This window comes from Athene cunicularia (genome assembly GCF_003259725.1).
Source record: "Athene cunicularia isolate RWA chromosome 4 unlocalized genomic scaffold, athCun1 chr4_part2, whole genome shotgun sequence".
NCBI classification, from domain to species: Eukaryota; Metazoa; Chordata; class Aves; order Strigiformes; family Strigidae; genus Athene; species Athene cunicularia.
This window is the reverse complement of record NW_020799099.1, coordinates 8,999,198-9,022,584: the sequence shown is the minus strand read 5'-3', so window position 1 is coordinate 9,022,584 and position 23,387 is coordinate 8,999,198. Positions and strand designations below refer to the sequence as shown.

The 23,387-nt window shown below is 43.0% G+C and overlaps 1 protein-coding gene across 11 annotated transcripts in view; it reads right to left on the bottom strand.

Annotated features, from left to right (window-relative positions):
• SLC4A4 (solute carrier family 4 member 4) overlaps positions 1 to 23,387 on the bottom strand; it is a 230,632-nt gene that overhangs the window by 5,676 nt on the left and 201,569 nt on the right. For 7 of the 11 annotated variants that reach the window (XM_026847425.1, XM_026847427.1, XM_026847426.1 and 4 more), the window contains 8 exons: positions 21,267 to 21,455; positions 19,043 to 19,156; positions 18,522 to 18,683; positions 13,522 to 13,700; positions 12,085 to 12,157; positions 8,184 to 8,252; positions 6,399 to 6,572; positions 4,256 to 4,417 (listed from right to left, as the gene is read on the bottom strand). In XM_026847425.1, coding sequence (XP_026703226.1) covers positions 4,256 to 4,417; positions 6,399 to 6,572; positions 8,184 to 8,252; positions 12,085 to 12,157; positions 13,522 to 13,700; positions 18,522 to 18,683; positions 19,043 to 19,156; positions 21,267 to 21,455 — 1,122 coding nt within the window. Of the gene's footprint in view, positions 1 to 85; positions 183 to 4,255; positions 4,418 to 6,398; positions 6,573 to 8,183; positions 8,253 to 12,084; positions 12,158 to 13,521; positions 13,701 to 18,521; positions 18,684 to 19,042; positions 19,157 to 21,266; positions 21,456 to 23,387 lie in introns of all 11 variants that reach the window. The other 4 variants (XM_026847422.1, XM_026847429.1, XM_026847430.1 and 1 more) reach the window with 1 other exon arrangement.

The window sequence follows — 23,387 nt, the reverse complement described above, 5'->3', positions numbered from 1 at the left end:
TTTTTTTAAATCACTCTGAAGATACATATATTTTTGTACTGCAAGTCAGAGTCAAGCAGACATGCAAGAGGTTAATTCTACTCACTGTCAGCAGGTTTGCTATCACTTAGGAAAGGTTCCTGCTCCATGATGTCCATTGGTATTTTAATACTTGGGACTTTTTCTGAGTAGGGGCAGTCAGACTGTGAAAGAAACGTGTAAAAGGTCTTAGAATATTTTCATTGCTCTCTCTCTTATCGTCTCCCACAAATTAAAATTATCCTTCATATAGTTTCTGTAGGAACGAGTAAAAGAAAAGAATAAAAAAATAAAAAAACATCATCCATCTTAGTTGCCTGCTGGTTTCCACCGGTTCCCCACTGCAGCCAACCTTCCCTCTTCCTTCACACTATGGAAGTAAAACAGATGGAAAGAATAATCTTATGTAGTTGGTATCTTCCCCTTCCACCACCTCATCAGTTTCTTTGCCACTAGCTTATAAGAAAACATCCAATTCAGCTTGGAGTTGGCTGCAGGACATACTGGTGGAAAATGCATTCGTAGGCAGAAATTGCAGGGCACTGGGTTCCATGAAAGCTTACATTTTGTCCTGTTGTGATTTCTGTAAAACCACTCTTTTTTTCTGTCCAATTGCTCTATGAGAACAAGGGTCAGACATTGATATAGCACAGGTTCCTTAATCTGGACGGACTCAACTCCCCCTTTTATTTAAGTCAGGTCAAACCCAGTCTCAATTACAACTCTATTTATAGTAAAAGAATTCATTAAATCCAGTGCCCTTGTAAGAATTCAATACTTCCAGACAGACGGGAGAAACAGCGAACTGGTCAAGTAGAGGCACAAGTGCAGAGAAAAGCTGTACACGGGGTCCCCTGGAGTTTGGGTACCAGCATGATTTATACCCCACTGGCTTCAATAATCCACCTGCTTACACTTAGTAAAAGGTACTTGGAATGATTTTGCTTTTTTAAAATAAAAGTAACTTCTCATAATCAAGGAAAGGTTGATATTGCATAATTTGGCAAAGGAAGTAAGGTGATACTCGCCAGAAACATTAACACATCTTTCTTCCTGGAGAGAACTAGACACCATACTGAGGATAACACTGGGGTGGAGGGAGTGAGACCTTCAACTCAGGGCAGGAAAACATTACAGAGGTCAGAGATCCACTCTCGCTGCATTATTATTACTATAATTTTTCAATTATTTTTTACCGTAAGTGACATCCAGTGCAGTATATCATACTCCAATAGCAAAATGTTTCCTCAGGAGTAATTTTACAAGGCTGAGGGATAAGCATAGCTCAAATAAAGATAATTCTGCAGGAAAGCACTGAGACAATGAAGTCATCCCAAAATCCCCATCCACTTGGGGTCATGCTGTAAGCAGAGAATAAGAGCTGGGTAACCTTTCCAACATATCACCATGTCAGTGCTAATAAATATATTTAAGAGTTCTGCAGAACAGCAATGCTGATGTTCAAGATCTGCATTAAACTTCACCATCTACAATGAACAGAGAGACAGAAAGTATCTGCAGTTGGCAAAAATGCCCCAAAGGGGAAAAGAGACCATTACACAGCACTTTGAAACTAAACAGATGAGCCCAATATTTTTATAGAAAAAAATTTCTGTCCTTTCTCAGATCACACATTTTTGGACATAAAATTGGAGAGAAAACTAAGGCGCTTGAGTTTCTGTTAGGCAAACACAGCAATTAGTTGCATCAATTCATACTTTGTAAAGACAAGCTGGAAAAAAAAATGCTGAGATTACCAAAAATGTTTCTTTGCAGCTCCTTTTTTGCTGGCCCTGATTGCTAGCAAGCCCCCAGTGAGGACTAGGTGAGTTCTAACTAGTGCTGAGAGCAGGCTCCACTAATGCCATGTTTTGCTGTACTCATTCATCTAACACAACCTGTGCTAGCAACGCCCAGCAATCCTCTTTGCTGAACTCTGATCAGTGTATTGGTCACCAAATCCCACAGGACTAACTCTGTGGGGACGTATTTCTGGAAGGGAAAGGGTGAAAAATAATCAAACCAATAATGCTAAGTGCTTTTCATTCAGGAAGCTCGTTAAAGCAAGTGCTGGGAAAAAAAAAAAAAACAAAAAAAAAACAAAACCAAGAAGAAGAGTTAAGAACCAACATTTTGCATAAATTCTCTTAGCCATTGGATCAATTACTGTACCTGAAATTCATGAAAAGCCTGAGAAGAGAGGAGGTGGCTTAAAACACTGGAAATACAGGAGCGATGGCTGATGGATTCAAATCAGTCAAGAGGAGGGGATGGAGTCAAACCTCTGTTGACTATTTGCAGTAGGGCGTTTTCTCTCATTTCAGTTTGCACGAAGTTATCTGCTGAAGGAAACCCTTACCCTTGGCCTCCTAGGAACTGGAGGAATGACGGAAAAGCAGAGCTTGCTGTCTAACACAAGAGCCAGTCTCCCCAGCTGGGGTTCAGCTTCATTTAACAAGGTGTGGATCCAGGCTACCTCCTACAGTGCTGCACCCTCACTTAAGAAATTCCTAGTTCTGTCTCTTGCAGTGTTACATGCTCTACTTTAGACAGCATATATTCTATATAGAAAGGCCTTTGCATACTTTCTCATTACAATAGACTGACTTTGTTGCCTCTAACACAGATCTGCAAAGGTGTTGTATAGCTCTCACATAAAGGACTCTGGTTCTAGTTTGTCCTTCATCAGGACTGGGACTGCCTTTTCTGTCTTCTCAACCTTGATCAAAATCAGGAATTGGGATGGTCTGGGGGAAACTCCTGGAGCTGCCATTTTCCTCTTGAAGACACCAGATGCATTATCTAATGCACAAGGAGGGCTGATTTGGTAGATCTGCTCTATGCAGAAAGGATGCAGACAATACCTAGCAGAAACCCTCCAAACACACAGCGAGGCACAACCACTCCACAGCACCCACTGGTTTGGTGGCAGTGGAGGCACCTTTGGCCTTTGTTGCAAGAAGCTCTCCTGGCAGACACACTGACCCAGCAGCTCCTTCTCAGGGAGGTCACTGTTACCCATTTCATATCAACTAAGGAGGTCCAAGAGCAAGCAGACCAACTCTGGCAGACCGCACCAGGCTGCAGTTCCAAACTTGGGGGCTGCAGGGCAGTGACCTGGGCAGGAGTGCTCAAGAAAGGGCCACTTGACCTTTCCGGCTGCCAGCCTCCTCACAGAGTGCAATCCCAATCCCTTCTCATTTTTTTCTCCTGCTGCGTTAAAATCAGATTTTTTTCCCACTTCAGGTAATCTTACCTCTACCTGCACTATAGGAAAAGCCCTTCTTCATGAACCCTGGACAGTTACATGAGCAGAAAAGTGACACTGTGCTTAGTACTCTTCATGTAGCCTAAAATTATTAAAGCCTAGCTCCCTTTTCACATTTTAAAAGGTAATGCTGACCAAGGCAGCCAGCTCTCCAAAGGCAGTTCACACTTACTATACAAAGTGCTACATAACCAGTGTGTTTCGCAGTTCAATATAAATTTACAGTATTTGAGTTAATGCTCAAACTGAGAATGTTTAAAGGCACGAGGACTACATTTCTTATATGTACAGTAAAAAATAGAACAGTCTAAGGCACATGGATCTAGTCTAGTCAGGTCACCGCGCTTAGTAATGACATAAGCAGCTACATTTCATTGCTTTACATCATGCTGCAACTGAGATAGGACCAAAGAGCATACTGCAGAAGGGCATGTATGCTTCAAAAAGATTTAGGTCATAAGTATTATCAACAGAAAGCAGTCTTTCCTGTAATATGGCAAGTCACACTTTTTTGTGCTTTTAAAAAGGCTAAGTAAAAAAATATCAAAAAAGAAAACCAGAATATGTTCAGAAGTAACAGAGCTGCTGGCAAAAACCATTCTCCACCTAAAAAGTAAAAGACAATGATGGGAGAGAAAGGTGATGGAAGTAAAGATGAACAAGGCAAGGTCATGAAAGGCGTTCCTAGCAAACGGACATCTCAGCAGGCATCTAGTGCTCTTGTGGAAAGTGTGGTTTCATTCTTGGCAATGCAAGTATCACCTACCGTGGGCTGGTGGCATCTGGGAAAGGGAAGGCAATGTAGAAAATAAGTTTTGTTTGGGGACGATTTGCTGCAGCAGCAAAAGACTGAGCCGGTCAGCTTCAAAAGAGGCTGGGAAATCCCCAGAGCTGGGGAGGGGCATGGACCATCCTCCAGGATTAGGTAGCTAGAAATTAATAATTTGACAAGAGCAGAAAGCCCCTTACATCATCATTGTCACTGTCCATACTGCCCTTCTTCTTTTTCTTCTTCTTCTCATCCTCTTTCTTTTTCTTGTCCTTTTCTGGAATGACGTCATCAAGAAAGCTTAAGTCATGCTGGGAGAAGAGGTAGTCCATGGCTTTTCTGACTGCCACAAGTGCCAGGATCTGAAAAGGCAGAGAGGGACTTCTCAATCACAGCTGACTTTTAATTGGGAACACCGTGCATTCCTCTTGATGCTGCTTCTTAATCCCACGCAATTTAATTCTGGTTGTAAATGAACATAGAGAGAACAAGGTGAACAGCCTGGGGTATCTGTATCAACTTCTAAGTCTGAACCATGACTGCTTCGTGTCAGAATAAACAGGAACAACATACAGAAAAAAGTACATAATCACTTAATAGTTGTGTAGAGACAAAGGTCATCTTTAACATCCAACTGAAAGATATAATGCAAAATAATAAGCAGACAGAATATGAGTATTTTTATTTGGTTTTGGATTCAGTCTACATATGTAGGCTCACAGGGACAGCCTGAGTAACTGTCTTTACTTTCATTCCCACCACTTCCCCAGATGTGAGGAATTAGACAAAGGCCGAACTGTGCCCTCAGAGTTTGCAGAATAAAGTTTACTAGGGTTGTGGCTGCATGGAACTGGAGGAAAAGCTTTTTCCGCGCAAGACTGCAAATCAAAGGCACCAGGAATAAAAAAAAAAAAAAGGACATGTCTGAAATACTTGTTTACATCGATGCTGGGTTTAATATCACGAGCACATCAACAGACCAAAAGCTTGACTTGGCTACTAAAATGTATAACCCATTCCCGACAACTTAAGACTTTAAGATGAAGAGTTTGTTGTAAGCAACAATGATCAATTGCACAAACAATTCTGAGGAAAGGATCTCAAGCTCTGACTTGCGTAACTTAAGATTATGGTTACAGAAGTGAGAAATTACTCAGGGGGTGGCAAGATGCCATGTAGACACCCATGATTATCCCATTATGAATGAATTCTGTATTAAAAGTGCTTTACCTTCAAATAAACAGAGGTTTGGCTATTGGCCGATTCTTCACAAATTGGAAGTTTGTAGACTTTTTGTTCAGGAGTGCAAATAATTGAGGTTTTGTCATCAGATCCAGCTACGTCTAAGCTGTGACTGTACCTTCACTGAGTCTGCATCATTATAACAAGCTTCAGCAGACTTTAGGGTTCACTCAGATTCTCTCCATTATTAGAAAAGAGTGTCCAGATCTTAGATTTAGCTTTCAACAGCAGTACAATACAGCCATGAAAATGCCCAAGGCAAAGTGTCCATACAAACTGCCCTTAACACTTGTTTTTGGTTTTTTTTTTAATTTGGTGCCTAATAGTGTCTATAGCTCTAGTAATAATCTAAATGCACAGAAAGCTGTTTTGCTGTTACCCTTCCTTGATGTAGAAATACTGTACCAGGCTGACTGCACAGTGTATATTTAAGAAACAGTTTTTCTGTGTGATGAGTATTTTACCCCTGAACATCCAAAATAAGTTTTAACATGATTCTGACATACAGTATTAGAAAGAGGACATGCATCCTACAAACTTACATATCATCTTCCGATGTAAAACATGTGGATCAACATTACTGTTTTTTTACTCAAGTTCAAGGAAAAAGACACTTTTTTATTTTTCTCTTGATTTAGCTAATCCTTTCTCTTCCTTTGGCACACCTCTTAGCAGTGTGCCTAATTCTTGGTTTTGTTAATTTGTGCTATTTCAAAGCAAGGGAGACATTTTCTGTAAAGTAATAGTGTGGACTAAGAAAGGAAAACAATGCACCTCTCATCCGTTCATGCAGCTCGGGGAGAAAACACAGCAAATCTAACCTTGGCAGGTTAGATTTGACCAGGAACTGCCAAAGCTAACTACACCTTTCCGGAAAAAAATTAACTTTCCAGGCTCATTTTCCTCCAGAGGATTTACGTAAAGGCAGCCACAGCAACACTGACCCTGTGCAGTCTTACATCAGTGCCATGAATGGAGGCAGAGCCTGGAGCTAGGGATTTGACAGGAGGAGGTTGGATTAGCCTGTTTATGGGAGGGAATGACCGTGTGTGGAAGGCACAGGCTGCAAAAGGGAGGGATGTGAAGGAGACTGTCACCTACCATGACAGGGAATATGATAGCAGCCACAGTCGACTTGAGGATCCAGAGGAGGGCCAGGCACACCACCTGCAGGAAGGTGAACAGATGGACCCTGCGCAGTGGGACGTGACGCAAGTAAATAAAGTCTGGCTGGTGCTTTAGAGGCATCAAGAGAAGCTTCAGACGATCCATGAACTGAAAAGAAAAAGACACTTAAATGAAACGCAGGATACCATAAGGGAGATACAAAACCATTATTACACTATGAAGTGTGACCTTGCTTTCCTTCCATCAAAGAAACCCAGCAGAAAAGCCAGCACAACTCCTCTCTCCTGACTGACTTGTGCTTAATGCACAGTGGGCTAAACACGTTAACTCAGTTGTCTCAAGTGAAGGTCCTAGGTCTACACTATATCTGGCAATTAAACAGAGACATATGAGTGAAACATCTCTCAAAGCAAGCCCTAAGGTGCCTTTATTTTAAGGAGCAGGGCCCCATGTGCTCTGGTGATCAGTGTGTAAAGCAAGGAATGAAGGTGTCAGTGGAAAATGTTCCACTGGCTTCAAAAGAATGGGCCTGATCTGCTGTGGCTGTGGACACCGGGCATTTTCTCTTGAAGGGAGCACTTCATTACCCACAAAACAGAGAAAACAAGATGAATGCCCAAACTGTGGTCAGCATCAAACTCTGTGTCACATCTGCCACTCTCCCCTGCCCTGCTCCTGTCAAGGAAAGACAATCAGCATTTAAAAACAATGGGGTTTTTTTTCCAAAAGTGGGAGAAGAGGTGAACGGAGGTGAGGGCAGACATCATGTTACTAGAGAACAGAAAGGCACCTAACTGAGGAGTGAGGAACATGGGCAGCTTTTCCGGCAGAGTCCCTTGCCCTGTGCTGGACCGGATGGACTTGGAGTTAAACCAAAATCAGGATTTCTCATCAACTGAAAAACATCCTTGATGAGGGGAAAACAAGCTGCCCAGTCCCCTGACCACCTGGGCTGGGAAGCAGGGGAAATCCCCTCCAGGAGAACCAACCCAGGGTGAACATTACAATCCCCTCGTTGTCCCCTGCCCGAACATGGGCTTGATGCCCACTGCTGAGACCAGATTGGTCTCACACCAGTGAATGAAAGCTGGGGCCATTTTAAAGAATACCCAAGGAAATTCTCATGGTGCTCAGAGAACAGGCAGTCTTTTCCCGTTAGAGCACAGCCAAGAGCTAAAAAGAAAGGCCACAATTAATAGGGTGCCAGAAAGCAACAAAACCACTTCCAGCTTCCTAGGGCCAATGACAGACACTGTGCTGTGCAAAAGGCTCCTTACGTAATATTTCCTCAACAACAAAGAAAGAGGCTTGGCTTCCCCTCTCCGGCAAACAGCAATGTTCCCGCTCGTTAACACTGCAGGATAACCCTGCTGCCATAAATCAGCTTCCCTTCTGTCTGCAACAGATGCCCTGAACCATCCTGGGAGTGAGCCTGGGGCCTCTGCAAGCATACCCTGCCCTCAGCATCGCTGAGCTGGGGTGGAGGGAAAAATGGACCCCAGGTCATCACAAAGCACCCCTGATCACTTATGAGGCCCAGGTTTGGCTGCTCTCCCACCAAGCAGTTTGCTCCCCTTTGTTTCTCAATCTCAGTTCAGCCAGGCTCTGTCAATGTTTGTAGATGGTTGCTACCTTCCCTGGGTATCTTGGAAGGAAAAGGAGGAGGTAAAGGAGAAGGAACAGGCCAGAGGGTTGTGAAAGAAACACTGCACTGGCTAATGATTGCCATCTTCTGGAGGAGGAGATGGAGGGACTCACCTGCACACCGTTAAGGGAAGCAACACCCATGTAGAGGAAGACGCCGTAGAGCACAGGCATTGGAATGAACTGCAGGGGGAAGAGCAGGAGAAACTGAATCAACAACCTCCCCCCATACAACACACCATTAACACGTGAGGGTCATCATTCTTAGCCTGTTGTCAACTCAGGTTGCACCTACAGGTGGATAATGCAGAGTAATAAAGCCAGCAATCATTATCCTTACTGGTAAACATGTTCCAGTAAGATTCAAACTGCTTTTCACCTCTTGGTTTTTGGTGAGACTAGAAGGAGAAGATAGAGAAGAAAAGTCATCATGGTCCCGTGGTATCCATCTGTGGAGATCCAACTGGAAAGGTTCTTCTCTTGAGTCCCACCCTCAGCCATGACAATCATGCCAAACAAATCTCTGATTGCTCCATCTTTCACGCAGGTTAATCCGTAACTATTCAAAAATACAGGACCATGAGTTACTTTCTCCACTGCCAGAAACTGTCCTTTCAAACATCAATTTCTGCTCCCTCAAGTGCTAAGCGCTGCCCATTCCTCCATCAGTGGTCCTGCCATCTGGGACATCTTCCTTCAACAGGGAGGAAGGCACATGGTAACACCACACATGCTTCCCAGAACAAGTATCTGCCCCTCCAGCCTGAAGCACAAAGCTTTCCTCAATGGCAAAAGCCACCACATGGTTGCCAAGAGGGGGAAGCACTCCTCAGCCCCGCAACAAAACCATGCGCAGCCAGCATGGCCTGCCATAAATGGAAATACTTGGGCACAAACCAAAGGCAGGAGCTGTATAATAGCCTTTGTGTGATTTTATCTGAACCCAAGAAGGACGGAAAGAATTCTACCAAAGGAATACCTTCGTGCAGTGACAGGCAGCTGCCACTGAACGGCAGCCACAGCACAGTCATGGCTCTGATGAGCCCAGCACTGCTGCTGGAGGAACATTTGTCTTTCAACCTGTGCATGAAACTCATTAAAAAGGCAAATAACGTGGCAGTTATTCGTGTTTTGTTGTATTCCCTGCCACATTATTCGTTGTTTACTGGATCAGAAACATAGTGTCATGCACATATCCCTGGATGCCTCAGTCCTGAGTGCATGCATTTCACTTGGGGCACGTGAGCACCAAAGTCACCAGGTCATGTGCCATCTGAGACCAAAGCTTCCCAGCCCACATTTTTCCCTTTCCTCCCCTGAGTCTCATTCCCTATCACCTTCTGTGATCTTCTTGATTGCTAATTCATCCTTCTGTTGGATTTATTTGCTTCCTTGAGTGAGCTGCGTTGATATTTCACATTAAAAGCCAAATGTTTTTTCCGCAGTCCAGGTTCAATGTTCTGCCGTCACTGTGCATCGTTGTGGGGAGGGACAGAGAGCCGGTGTGTGGTTCACATAGCTGTGGGTGTCCAAGGGATTCAAAGCCCTCACTGGATCTGAGGGATTAGACCAGACAAGATAATATTGCCTCCAGCAAGTTGGGTAGGAGGCTTCCAGAGTTTAGCTTTCTAGTTCATTGCTCTTTTCCTCTCCTATTTCTTTCTGTTTTTAAAAAAATAAAATAAAATAAAAAAAAATCTAAATATTATTTCACCATTCCAGGATATAATTAATCCTGGAAATCATCCCTAGGTGAAACTTCAGTACATTATCCTGCAGAGTAGCAAGCAACACTTTCACTTTGGAAGACTTTCTTTTGGCAAAGTATTCACTAACTGTGGGGTTGCTGGCTTAGGCACTCCAAGCAAACCTGCTGCTAGCCAACAGAATTGAAGATGTTTTTATAGGAAAGTGTCTGTCATTCTCCTAGCAGGGCCGAGGATGTTTCTGTGGAGATCTGCCATAGCTGAGCAGAAACATCAGTGATGTTCAAAACCAGCAAAAACACCGCAAAACCCACAAAAACAAAGATGAGATTATTCTGTGGATTGCCTGTTTTATTGAATTTGGGATCATTAGTGTTCAATTTGCCACTGGCATGAGAAGACTTAAATGTTCTGCAATGCATTTAGCAAAGCAGTTCTCTTGAACAGGAGACCCTGCCACTGGAGTTTGTTAAAGGTCCTGAAACGCTGCCAGGTACTTCGCACTGGCACATGGGCGAGAAGTGTGCCGATTTATCCTCAGGCGTCCTCCCGTGAGGATCTTCCCCCATAAGTGTTCTTAGGGGAAACACAGACAAATAATTAATGAATGAAGCAATAACAGGGGAAATAATAGACCCCAGTGGAATAGAGGAAGAGATCTTGCAGGGAAAGGTCACATGAGCTACCAAACAGAATTTATTACAATCAGGCATTAAATTAAGGGCAAGGAAAGGCTTCTTTGTGCAGAGAAGGAAACTGTTACCAAGAAACAAAAATTTACTAGTTGTAAAAACAACCTTAGAAAACACGGATAGGAACACACTGACTTTGTAAAGCCAATTTCTCCAATTTAAACACAGGCAGCATCACTGCTCTCTGCCTACCTCCTCCCCTTCAGGCTCACATCTAACTGTGCCTCACAGCCCCCATGGCTTCCAACCTCCTCATTACCAAAACCTCAATTGCCTCCTCCAGAAATGCTTCTCCAGACACCCGCCTGCTTCATCACAGACTCATGATGCACGGTGCCACTGTTTCAGTACGTATGTTATTGTTTTGATGTCTTCTGCTCATATCATCAGTCTACAGATCCATGGAGATGGACTTCTGGAGCTGACATCTCCAGTTGTGCAGTATGCCTGCACTTGGCGCCACTTAAATCATCATCCCCAGAGCAGACAGTATCCTCCACAAGACATGGATAAGCAGGTTTTCCAGTTTCGTTCTACAATCTGATGATCCACAAAGGATGCATTTCTCTGTGGCCACGTGCCCGCAAATTTTCAGGTCTTGGAAAATAGCTATCTGCCTAGATTAAATGATATATCAGCAGCACGTCTGTCCAGAACCTTGGCTAAACTCACAAGAAAAAAAAATTCAGATTAAGAAATCACATTTAATTGCACTGCTTCCTCCAGAAATGCATTTTCCATACTGCTGAGCTGTGCATTGCTTCTGAGTGATAAGGGATGTGCTATTTTAGGAAGATTGAGCCTAAAGGAGTGAAAATTTGATTGTTGTGCTGGCTTTTTTTTTTAAAGCAAGGCAAGCTGCCGGAGCCTTGCACTGCTGAGCTGTGTGCCTTGGCAGCTGCACCAGGCAGGGTACAGCTCCGCTACAGCAGTGGCAATGGTCACAAAGATTTTTGGCCAAAATTACCCATGGATTAAAACCATCAGCTGTAGGCTCTGCTGATCGCCACCAGTTCTGCATTTTCTCTCTTATCAAAAACCGCTCCTCTCAGTGGGCCATGCACACAGTCTTTGAGCTGCATCAAATGAAGATTTTCTTCAGGTATATGTGCTAAGATGTGCGGACACTCAAATAAATACAAATGTACTTTTAAAACTACATATCCATCTGTTAATCTGTGTCTTCCACACAGCAACTTCACCACATTGCCAGACACCCTTCCGTCATGCCACCAGTAGGCTCTAGAGCTTTATACACAATATATTTTCCATAAAACATGGGCATCACATAAGTGTAAGAGTGCAAAATAAAACTTAATTTTATGCAAACATGGAAGAAAAATCTTAAAATGAAAAAAACCCACAGCCCTCAAGACCACCAGCCCTGAAGTTTATCACTATTACTATCTAGCACACTACAATGATGTTATTTTTTCCTTCCAAAAAAGTTTTATTTAAGCTTCCAGAAAATTGTAGAACTGCATCAGTAATTCTCACTAATCTCCTTTCCACACTTTCATGATGAGCCTTTTTAGGAGCACAAAAATAGCCTGACAGTTGCTGTGGCCCTACTTTGACTGTGTGAGCAGAAGGAAGCAGAAAAAATTATGTCCTTACCTTTAGGATAGGGGCCATGAAGACAGACACACCAGTCAGAATGAAAACAATGATTCCAGTGACTCTCTGCTCCCTGAAACAAAATCACTGGGTGAGCAGGATGGCTTCAGCTTTCATCCGTTTTTTTTCTTCCCCTCTCAGACTACTCAAAATGAACATGAAGCCTGACAACTCATTTTTGCAGCCACATTTTCCAAGCAGACTGGCAATTACAAGCCAATGGCATCAGACAGGTATCTTGATCCTGACCAAGCCTCATACACCTCTTTTTTCAAACACCACATCAGTTTTTATATGCCACCTTAGCTCTGCTGTTTGTGGATCAGCAGAGTACTGCTACTGAGTAAGGAGTGTGTTTACACGTTAAACATTAGAAACCGTTAACTAGCAATCCAAATCCTCTGCACGGCAGTGTTTAGAGCATGCACATAGGTAATAAATCATTAGCTCTCCATTCTTAGATCAGCAGCATATTCTGAGTCCTGGTCACAGCACGCCAGCAGTTGGATAAATGGTTCAAGCTTTCATGGGGTGCTGAACACATGCCTTCATCAGCACCCACAGCTGCTCCCTACATCCAGAAATACTTTCGCCAGGAATATTTCAGAGTACTGAAAGTTAGGCCATTAAATTTCTATTTAGTCACCTAAAGTGGCCTGATTTCCAGAAGTGCTCCTGTTGAAAGTACTTCAAACCACTTAATTAAGGCAACCAAATACAGGAAAAATTGCTTGATTAAGTAGGGGTGATTGCTCTAGGCATGACAGGTTTACTTTTTTTACCATTATGTTTGCTAATGAATGCCTATCTAATTTCCATGGACAAAGAAATCCGCAGTAAATTTATCTCCTTTCTCAAAACATGGAAAACTGTGTCTGATCTGGCCAAATAAACTTTTGAGGAGTTACACGGGGATTTGTCCAAGGAATTGCCAGAGACCTGCACTGCTAAATCTCACAAACAGGTTTGGAAAAATGAAGAAAGCAGCATGAAATTCTTCATGACAACTTTGCAGCGTCCCATGGGCACCAGAGCTCGCCCTGTAAAGCTTTGTGTATTTTGTGGTTACTTGCCCAAAGCAGACCAAGAAATGGTCTAAGCTCTGGTGCAAAAGTTTCCTTCCTTTCCTCCCTTTGATACCACATGTTTGCACAGGCTCTCCCCTATCTACAGGCATGCACATAGTACAACAATTTTCTTCCTTTTCAAGAAAGAGTATTTGCAAAAGGGCTACACCAGCTAAACTTCTAACTAAATATATCCTCTGTGGACAAAAAAAGCTTTAAGGAAATACAAGCCAATCTGAATATTTACAGCAAATCTAAGACTCTTCCCCCTGAACCTTTGCACGTGTCCTGCTTGAAGCAAGATCATTTGTAGTACAAACTGATCTTTGAAGACAAACAAGGCAATTAAAGTCTTTTTGGTTTGACATACCTCACTCCCAAAAACTTGGGCTGTTCTCCAGGGGCTGAAGTTTCCGTCTCCATCTTCAAGCTGTCAATATGAGCAATGGAGATCACGGTAGCAGCAACATACCAAGGCAGACCCATAAAGGAGCATATGATCATCAGAATGGCCACCCAGAACAAATCCAGATGATATCCAGCACCTTTCTGTGAAGGGAAACAGAAGGGAAACCTTCAGCTTAAGTATTCTAAATACCTATGGAAGGGCCAGGGCTCTGGCCTGGGGGCAGAGGCACACCAAACAAGCAGAATTTCCTTCTACAGCACCTTTTGGCCAACAGAAATGGTCCTAAGAAATAGCAGGGTAGGACACATTGCTCCTTAAAGGATGAATTACCTGCCTCCACAAGGAAAAGAGGTGTTACAAGCTCTGAGAACAGCAGCGTACAGTGAGCACAGGAAAGCAGCAGACTTGCAAGCAGTCTGGCAAAAGACCAAGCACCTTGTGAACACTATATAGTGGTAGGAGGTGGAGTTGGTATAAGCCAAGTCTCGTGACCAGCTACATAGGTCTTTACAGAGGTATTTGACACAGTAGACCATGAGTTAAAGGCAATCAGAAAGCACAACCTTCACCAAAAAATATCTGGTGAGATACACATTGTATCTTGTAAACAGTATAAGCAAGCTCTCAATATGTATCACACACACACACACACACACACACACACACACACACTTAAGATGTCTTGGTATTAATGGGTTTATAGTGTTCTGAAGGAGCTGCATTGTCTCTTACAAAAATGAAACCCCATTATAAAGCACTATTTTTATAATGCTATGTTCCCATTCTTTTAATGAGATAATACATCAAAAAGAAATCCAATGCTCAGTACCACCCCAACCCCTGCTGCTTCCCAACAGCACCTGCAAAAACCACAACAGCCCATTTTCACAGTACAAGACAGTTATGGCATCAAGAGAGTTTGGAGAGGGCGAGCAGATGGAAGACAGTCTACAAAGCAAGACAGCAGCTTGCAGTGGTGCGAGCCGTTTGTCTGACCACTCTGCTACAACTGCACAGAACACCTTTTGATGTGGTGGGAGGCCAAGACTGGTACCTGTGTGTGCCAAGTCATCTCGTGCCTGTGTAAGTGACAGCTTCGATGTGCACAGAGCTTTAAACACGAAAACCACCTTTTAAAACCAGCCCAAAGCCTAATTTTAGTTTTAAGCAGTTGTAAAATAACTCTCAGCATAATGACTTAATGAAATATACCTGAAAGCAATCTTACAGAACTATGGTGCCTGCCAAAAGGTAACATTTGCCATTTGCTGTCTCAGAGTGAGCTCTGAACTCCTATATTTAGGATAGGAAGCAACAGCGGGATCTCACATTCAGGACTTCACAACTGGTCTGAGCCCTGCTGATCATGCCTGGTGCTGGAGACATCTTCCTCAACACCCAACCCTAGGCTCTCTTGGAGAAAGCAACACGAACAGCTGATGGGCTCATACCCTATTGAAAGGAGAAAACTGCTCTCATTCTTTACTCATTTTGAAAGATCTCCAATGTTCTGTTTTTTTAAATCCTTTAATAAAGTAAACCAGGAAATCCACCAGTCACCAAGTGCTAAGTGAAGAAATGGAAGAGCCACCAAAGAAAGGGATCTTCATAAAAATACTAGATAAGTCTCTAAGATTTGCTATTTTTAAGAAGGTTAACCATTTTTTAATCCTGTTCAATTTGATTTTATTGGAAAGAACAAATGATCTGGACCCAGGAGGGAAAGCTCGTCTAGAATAGTCCTCATTGTTTTCCTCATACATGCACTGCTTACCTTGGCTGGCCAGCAGCACTGGGATGGGCACTCAGTGACAACCTGCCAATACTTTAGCAAGGCATTAGCAGAAAAAAAAAGTTCTTCTGGCCTACAACAGATTTTGTGTATGGAGGTGGTTTTTGGTGCAGAGTAGCAGGATTGGACTTAAGAATCCCCCCATTTAACAAAAGCATGCGCTCACAACCGTAACAAAGGAAGCAGGAAATAATTGTTTTATATTAAACAGTACTTTGCTGGAGTGTTTATAGTTTGTTACTGAAAAAGTACACCCAATGCTGATACCATAACCATGTTCAGTGCCTATAAGCTGAAGAGATGAGGGGCCTCTTCTTCATGAGAGAAGAACAGTGAATATATTCAACTGATTAAGAAAACCATATATCTGCTTAGTTAGGTGCAGGAGACAGACCTAAAACTGAGATCATATCAAAGATTAGCCTCGCCCCAAGGAAGATGTGTGTACAGTACTGAATATATCTGCCAAGACCCAGATGTCAAAAAGTGATCTTCGGGTTTGTTTTTTTTTGTAAACAGCCCTGTAAGACCATCAGCCAATACTCATCACTGTGCATGCAAACTTTTCCTATTCCCTGTTACTCTGACTTTCTCCTCCAAGTCAGGCTCAGTCTGTCTGAAATCACACATCAATTGTCTAATGTTCACAGTGACAATATGAATTGAAACATCCTCCTCTTTTTCAAGTAAAAGCTCCATTTTACTTTACATTCACATTTCCAACAGCTCTCAATATAACTGATGAAGTAGATATCTAAATAATAACCAAGCATTACCCATGTTTTGAGGGAGTCTTTACTCTCATGTGTTAGACCACTTGAAATGTGTCCCATTAGCAGGAAGGGAGAGTTGTCTTTTACAGGAATTTAATATTTTTCAATAGAACTGACCATGCAGGGAAAGGAAAAACCCTACAGGCATGAAAAACTGCATAGCGCCAGTCTGGAAAGTTTATTTTAAAAACATTACTACATCTTAAGCTGTTATATGTCAGCAGATAAAAAGGTCTTCTTTAAATAACATCCAACTGTGGCTATGCCCTTGGTATGTCCCAAATCTCTTCAGTTTATTTCTTATATTTTACAGCACTGTACAGCCAACACATCTGTCATACTTGGGTTGACTCTAGTCATACCCACCACAGGCGGGGTCCTGCCATCGCCCCCAGTGTTCCAAAACCTTCTTCAAGTGGCCAACAGTCACATCGACATGCTGTGCCTGCTCAGGGATGGCAGTGACACAAAGAGACCTTGTTCTGCCGATGGAACATCTGCTGGTGATCATCTTACATGATAAACACAGTAACAGGGGCTTGTCATATCCAGAGAAACTTTGCCCGTTGTGATAAGGTGAGAGATTCTGGCTTGGGTGCAATAATGCAGTGCTGTGCAAATTGAAATTAGGTCCTGGATCAGGTTAAGGCAGAGCTCCTGACAGAGGAGGCTCTTCCAAACTCACAGACTATCCCCACCACAAGCCTGAGCTCCAAAAAATGGGCACTCTCTGCAGATCTGTGCATGACTTGGTGGACCCACTCTGGCCATCCTCATTTTCCTTTCCATGCTGATGCATCAGATCTGTAAAGTATCCCCTTATAGTCTACAACAGAAGTGCAGGGAGAAAGCTGACCACAGTCACAAAGCAAACTTCTGTCCTTAAAAACAGCAACAGATGACAGGGAATAAGGCCCATGTTTTTGAGGGAGGAAGGTGGTAGGATGAAAATTAGATGTCAGGAGTAATTTGATGCAAGAGGAAATTTGAGTTAGCTGGAATTGAGTCTGGGACTAGTTTCTCTAGAGTACTAGAGTCTTTGAAATGAACAGCCATTTGAAATCACCAGCACTACCAAAACCCAGTTTTGCACACCAGCCGTAAGGCAGTGAGTGATCAGAACCTTCTGCTGGCCCAAACCATCTTCCCATATGCCTTGTTGAAAAAAATGCCGGAAAGAACATCTGCCAAACATGCTCACTGGAAAGGACATGTGTCCTTCCTAAGTGTTCCTGAACATCAGATCTGAGGGCTTGTTTTAAAGCAATGAATGCTTCTGGTAGTATGTATAATCATGTTTGCTGGACATTGTGGACAGCATGCGCTTACCCTACACAAGCAAATATCCAGAATGACAGGCATCAACTTTTCTCACCAATTTCTGACTGTGTTTAATGTACTGATTTCTCATCTCCTACTGGAAAAGCAGAGCACACCAGATGGACAAGTAAAACAGACAAGCAAATAACTTTGTTTCTGGATAGATACACACTCTTTCCTATTCTAACTCTTCCAATGGCTGTCTTGTAGAATTACCAAGGCAAACAATACCTCTGCAGTCAGGACTAGTAGATTCTGAAATGAACTTCATCCAGCCCTTTACTAAGGTAGACCAGTACTACTACCATGAGTAGAGTTGCAGGGACAGCAAGGTTAAGTAGGCAGTCAGACACTGTTTACACTGGTACTGTTCACAAGACAAGCTTTGACTAGCCTATACCTACCAGTTTTCTTTGCCATTCTCAAATGTTTACAGTTGGAGAGTGAAGCTCTTGCAAGGAAAGATCAAAATGTTGTAAAGGTTTTAAGAAACTTTTAAGTTTATGTCAACATGAAAAGGGGCTTTGAACAAAAGTCCTGCCTCTCAAAGGAGGGCTGCTCTAATTTCTTCTGGCTCTAGCCACATCTTTGCCAGATAGGCAGTGGGTAGGATGTGATGAATTTAAGTCCTTTCATTTGCTTAGAAGGGAAGAGGTAGATGGCTGGTTTTGTGAAATCTGACTATTCCTGGCATGGGACCTGTTTGCAAAGGAAAAGGGAGGCACAATCCCAAAGCTTCTCATGTAGCAATGCTTCAGGCTGCACGATGGTGAAGCCAACCAAAATTAGTAAGTGCTTACTGAACGAGACATTGCAAGTTGGCCTCCACAGGGTTCTTGCTTTAGGAGGAAGGCAAATGCTGTTTGTGCAACGGCCAAGATTTTTACCGAACCAGCGGTTTTCCTGGCAAAACACTCTACGCTAATTAACAAAATAAATATTGTTGTTAAACATCAGCAATGATGTTTCTGAGGTGGCATGTACGTTCAATACTACTACAGACCTTCCTCCGCTTCTAGCACAGCAAAAGCACCAGGCAGCTCTCTGCATGAGTGCAAGACACAAAGCACACCCACCTTGAGCTTGTGCTCCTTCCTGTTGACGATGACGGCTGTGATCTGCTGGTCCATGAAGATGAGGATAGTCACCAGCAGTGCAGGGATGGCTGCTGCCAGGTACACCCACCATGGGTTCCCTCCAAAAGGTGGGATAAACCAACCCCTCTCGGGACTGGTTGGCTTTTAAGGGCAAGAAAAAGAAAGGCTGCATTAGAACTGCAATATAGGAGTGGTGACATTCTAAATACTCTCATACTTGCAGCAATGGGGCTACAGGGAGACACTGGAGGTTTGTGACAGTTTCATCCTTCCCATTAACCGCAACAAAAGGTTCAGAGTATAGAGTCAGGATTTGGGAGATAAATCAGCCAACCAAATCAGCCAGTGATGCTAATAAAAAGGATATCATCTGAGAAAAATGGTCCTTTCCAGATAGTTGACCACTCTGCTGTTTTGAGGGTGAGTTATTTTACACAGGGCAGATGGGTGGAAAAGGAAACCTCTTCTAAAGGCCACCAAATAAGCTGACAACGACATACCTTGAATTCACTTGGCACGATTAGTTTGGGTGTGTCCACACCTACCAGGGCATCTATTCCACAGAAAATCAAAATGGACAAGATAATGGCAAAGTCACTGATGAGCTTCCGGGCCTGAAACAGAAGTGGATATCATAAAAGTAGTCAGCACTATGAAACACCATCTCACCCATGTTTTAGTTTCTATGTGATACTCCAGGCTCGCGTTTGGTGGCAATACAAGCTCATAGTTTCTTCTTTTATAGAAACAAAGGTGTGCATTGTCATGTCTGGTGCCATTTGCCTAAATGTGCCTTGTACTTTATTGCACTGTCTGAAAGCCAAACAATTAAGCCCAAATGGAAGGATGAAAACAAGCCTAAGGAAAAAGAAAATGGCTTTTGTAAGAAACTCCCACATTAATTCTTCAAGGCAGTCTCAGTGATGTTAGGTTCAGCAGCTGCCAACAACCACTGGTATGGAGACCTAGTTCCTCTGCAGCAGTGTCTGAAGAGACTTCAGGATCAGCTTTCAATGTTAACAGATATTGAACATTTACAAATAAACCTAAAAAAGTAATGACTGTTTTAGATATACAAAATATTGTCTCCTGTTTGTCTTGTGATTTCTGACTCTTTAGGGTCCATATATTCATGTTTTTCTATGCAGGGCCAGAGACTGCTTTTTTTGACACGGGTCAAACTTCTTGTGTTATCACAGGATTCCTGAGGTTTTAACAAAAAATACTGTGTTATCCACAGACACCATTATTTTAATATGGCTGATTCTGCAATGCAGATTAACACACACACAAAAAAAGGGAAGAAATGGTATTTTATACAAGGTAATGGAAACAGTCACAAACTTCCCTTTAGAAGGGAAAATCAAAACAGATTAGATGTTCTGTATGACTAGCAAAGATTATATTACTGCTCAAGTAATAAATCAACCTAAACAGACAAGAAAACAAACTAGGCTTCTCAACTAAATCCTCAACACACCCTAGGAGTGCAACTCTCCTGAATTCACTGGAATATGACAACTTCAAGCTGCCACTGGTCAAACCCCGAAATTTAACCGGGCAGGACCCGCTGTGCTTGACTGTAACTGTGTGATCTTTTCAGAACTGTTGCTCCTTCCAAATTTCCTGGGTTCACATGGTTACAGATAAATTGAGCTGCATTCCAGCCCGGATGGAATTTGCTTCCTTTTTATTAAAAATAATAGAGGTTCAGTTGTAACACAGCAGAACAGTAAACATCCATGCAGGATAAATCCCCACATGTCAGAATGCCAAAAATGGGGTGGGGTAGGGGCAGGTCTTGGAGAGAAACATGGCTTTGGTACACACAGAAACTGCCAGCTCGCATGCGCTTTGTGGTAACTTTACTTGGGGACACAAAGCAAGCAGATGCGCCTGAGAGATGCATGTAAGTTGGCGTTAAGTCTGAGCAGAATCTTGTTTAAATCAATGCTGATGTTTTTCAGATCATCCTTATTTTGCATCTGGATCTTCAGAGAAGAAAGGGAGTTTTTGCTTTAGGTCCCTACCATAACAAGTAGACCAGGAATAGAGTAGTTGAGTTCAACATTTTTGCACTGATTTCTGAGTATTTCAAACACTACGCAAGAACATCGAAGACATGTTCTCCTGTTCTATACTGACAGCTCGCTTACCTGCTTTTACTCACTGACAAAGCAAAGGGCTTCTTTTGTCCTCCCCAAATACTCCTTCTGGCTATGAGCAGGGAGACTACTGATGTAACAATTAATAGCCTCTTTTGGTTGTTTGGTTTCTGTAGAACAGCCACGCATCGTACCCTAGAGTCAGTACATCACATTAATCTGTGTATCTGACACTGAAAAAGGCCAGCTGAAACTATATATGCCTGAAGGATTCCTCTGATTTCTTAAGGCTGGTAAGATACATCATTGCATATCTCAGCTCGGAATTGCTGTCTGCAGCACCTTTAAAATAACTGCCATATCCCCACAACAGATTACGGCGCATTTTGGCTCTTCTGCTACCCTACCCATGCCCTCCAGAAACACTGAGGGACAGCTAAGAAATCCCAGACATATCTTCATCAACCAGTTCCATGTTTTTATCTCAACCAATACAACCTGGCTTCCCTGCAAAGCATTTCTCCCTGGGTGTGTGTGACAGCTATACCAAAATGAAGGCTGATCTTTGCACTCTGAAAGAGTAAAGAAACACGCTGCTAGGGTGAAAGGAGATACTTACAGTGGTTGGAAAATAGCGACTGGTCTTGAATTTCTTCAGGGCCATGGAGCAGGTGTAAGTGCCAAAGAAGAGGATGAAAGACATGAGGGTGATGTCAGGGACATATTCACAGTTGTTGCCCACAAGCTGTCCTCCGTATTTCAAGCACTCCTTCATTGTCAGAGATGACCAGTCAATGGTGGTGTTGTACTGCAGAAAAAAAGAGAACATTTCCATAAAACTGTGCATAAGCTGCTCATGCTAGAACAAGGCATCAGGAAAAATACTGGGAGGCAAAGGGAGGCACAGTGCAGAGGCTAAAAATCCCTGTGCTTGTGTGCAGACAGAAGGGATTTTAATCTGGACAGAGGATGGTATTACCTGGGAGCTGAGGACAGTCTGGGCCTCAGAAAGAAAACAGAGATCTGCTGACTTCTGCTGTGATCTGCCAGACATGTTCTGCATTTTCTTCAGTGGAAAAGCAGTGCTGGAAACCTCACACAGAAGCTGGAGTGGCTTGAGACCACCTCTACATTCACTCCCCGCTGCTCACTCACTGCAAGCAACACCAGATCCAAACCCATTTCTCTCAGGTCAAGGCCAGCACTGTTTCCACAGCAGAAAATCTCCCTCCTTGTCCTTTCTAGAAATAAGGCTTGAGTTCACCTCATGCCTGCTGTCAGCTTCTGCACACACAGCGCCGCACTGCAGCTACCGCGGAAAATTTAAAGGATTTTCAGGCACCTATAAAATTCTGTCATTCTGGAGAGTTTTAGAATCACATTGTCTCTGCTCCTCCTTTTCTGCATGGAAATACCAGGGAAGGAAACCATAGTCCCAGGAACCATTACATCAGAGAGAAAGAATGTTTTAAAATAACTCAAAACGAATAAAGCCATAGAGAAGAGTATTTTACTCCAAATGATTGTTATAGAGAACTTGTCACAAATGTGGGTACAGACTAATTCAGACCAACAAGAAATTTGCCAGAAAAAAAATGTCCTTTATGCAAGAGTGCAAGGCACAAAATATCCTTTTGTTTATAAGTGACATTTTCAAGTAGGGGGAAAAAAACCAAATCTAACTTATATTAGAAATTTTGAAAATATCTAAGGTACCTCCTGAAGGCAAAATGTTCATGGCCTCATGTTGGTCTATGAGTATCTTGTTCATGTGTGTATGTTGAGAAATACATCATACATGTGGTCAAACTGGATGCTTACCAAGTTGTGGTTTGAAGCTGCATGTAATAAACTGCAGCTTCCTCAGCAAATGTGAATCCCAAGAGCCGAACTGAGGCAAGATTTTGTTGACACTGATGGCAGGGTGGGGGGGAAACCCAACAACAAAACCCCCAGCTCTGTGTTGTTGTTTGACAAGGTGCTGCTGCATTTGCGCTCTCAGCATTGTCTCTATGGCATCAAGCAGCAGCACTTTGCCCCTCTTCAATGGGATTTCTGCAGATCTGCCCTGACTGCTAACCTCAGGATGGCAACCGAGGGGAGAGAAACATGGCTTTCAAAGCAGGGAGATAAATTAAAAAAACAAGTATTTTGTGAAAAAAAAAACCAAACAAAAAACTTTACATTTTGTGATCTTACATCTAAAGAAATAAGTACTGGCAAGTGTTCAATAGGTAACTGCTTGGGATACCAGGAGCAGAAAGAAGAGGGCAACTCTCTTCTCTGGGAGACCTCCCCAGTGTGATCTTGCTTTCTCCCCCTGCCCGCTGCTTGGCAGGACTTTTACTGGGGCTGCTCTTCCCCTTCCCAACACCACCGTCATATGTCCCTAGACATCTGTTTTGATTTGAAACTCTAAGGCATCCAAAATGGGGCCTGAAAACAGAGCTAAGCTCTGTGCCCCCAACTGGCTCCCCTAGCAGGGACCAGGGCTAAGGCAGAGCATCGTACAGGGAGAACATGGCCTCCCAGCTCTTTCCAAAATCAGGCAGAATCACAGAGTCAGGACTGACAGGAGTCCCCTCCTGCATTGCAGGAAGGATGTTACAAAGCAGAGTTTTGGGGGAGGAGAGTTGAGACACCAATACAACGGTTCCAAGAAAGTACAGCCTGCAAATGTAAGTTGTCGGGGTTTCATGCCTCCAGGCCTCAGCTCAGTTCTTTGCCTTCCTGTTAGGCA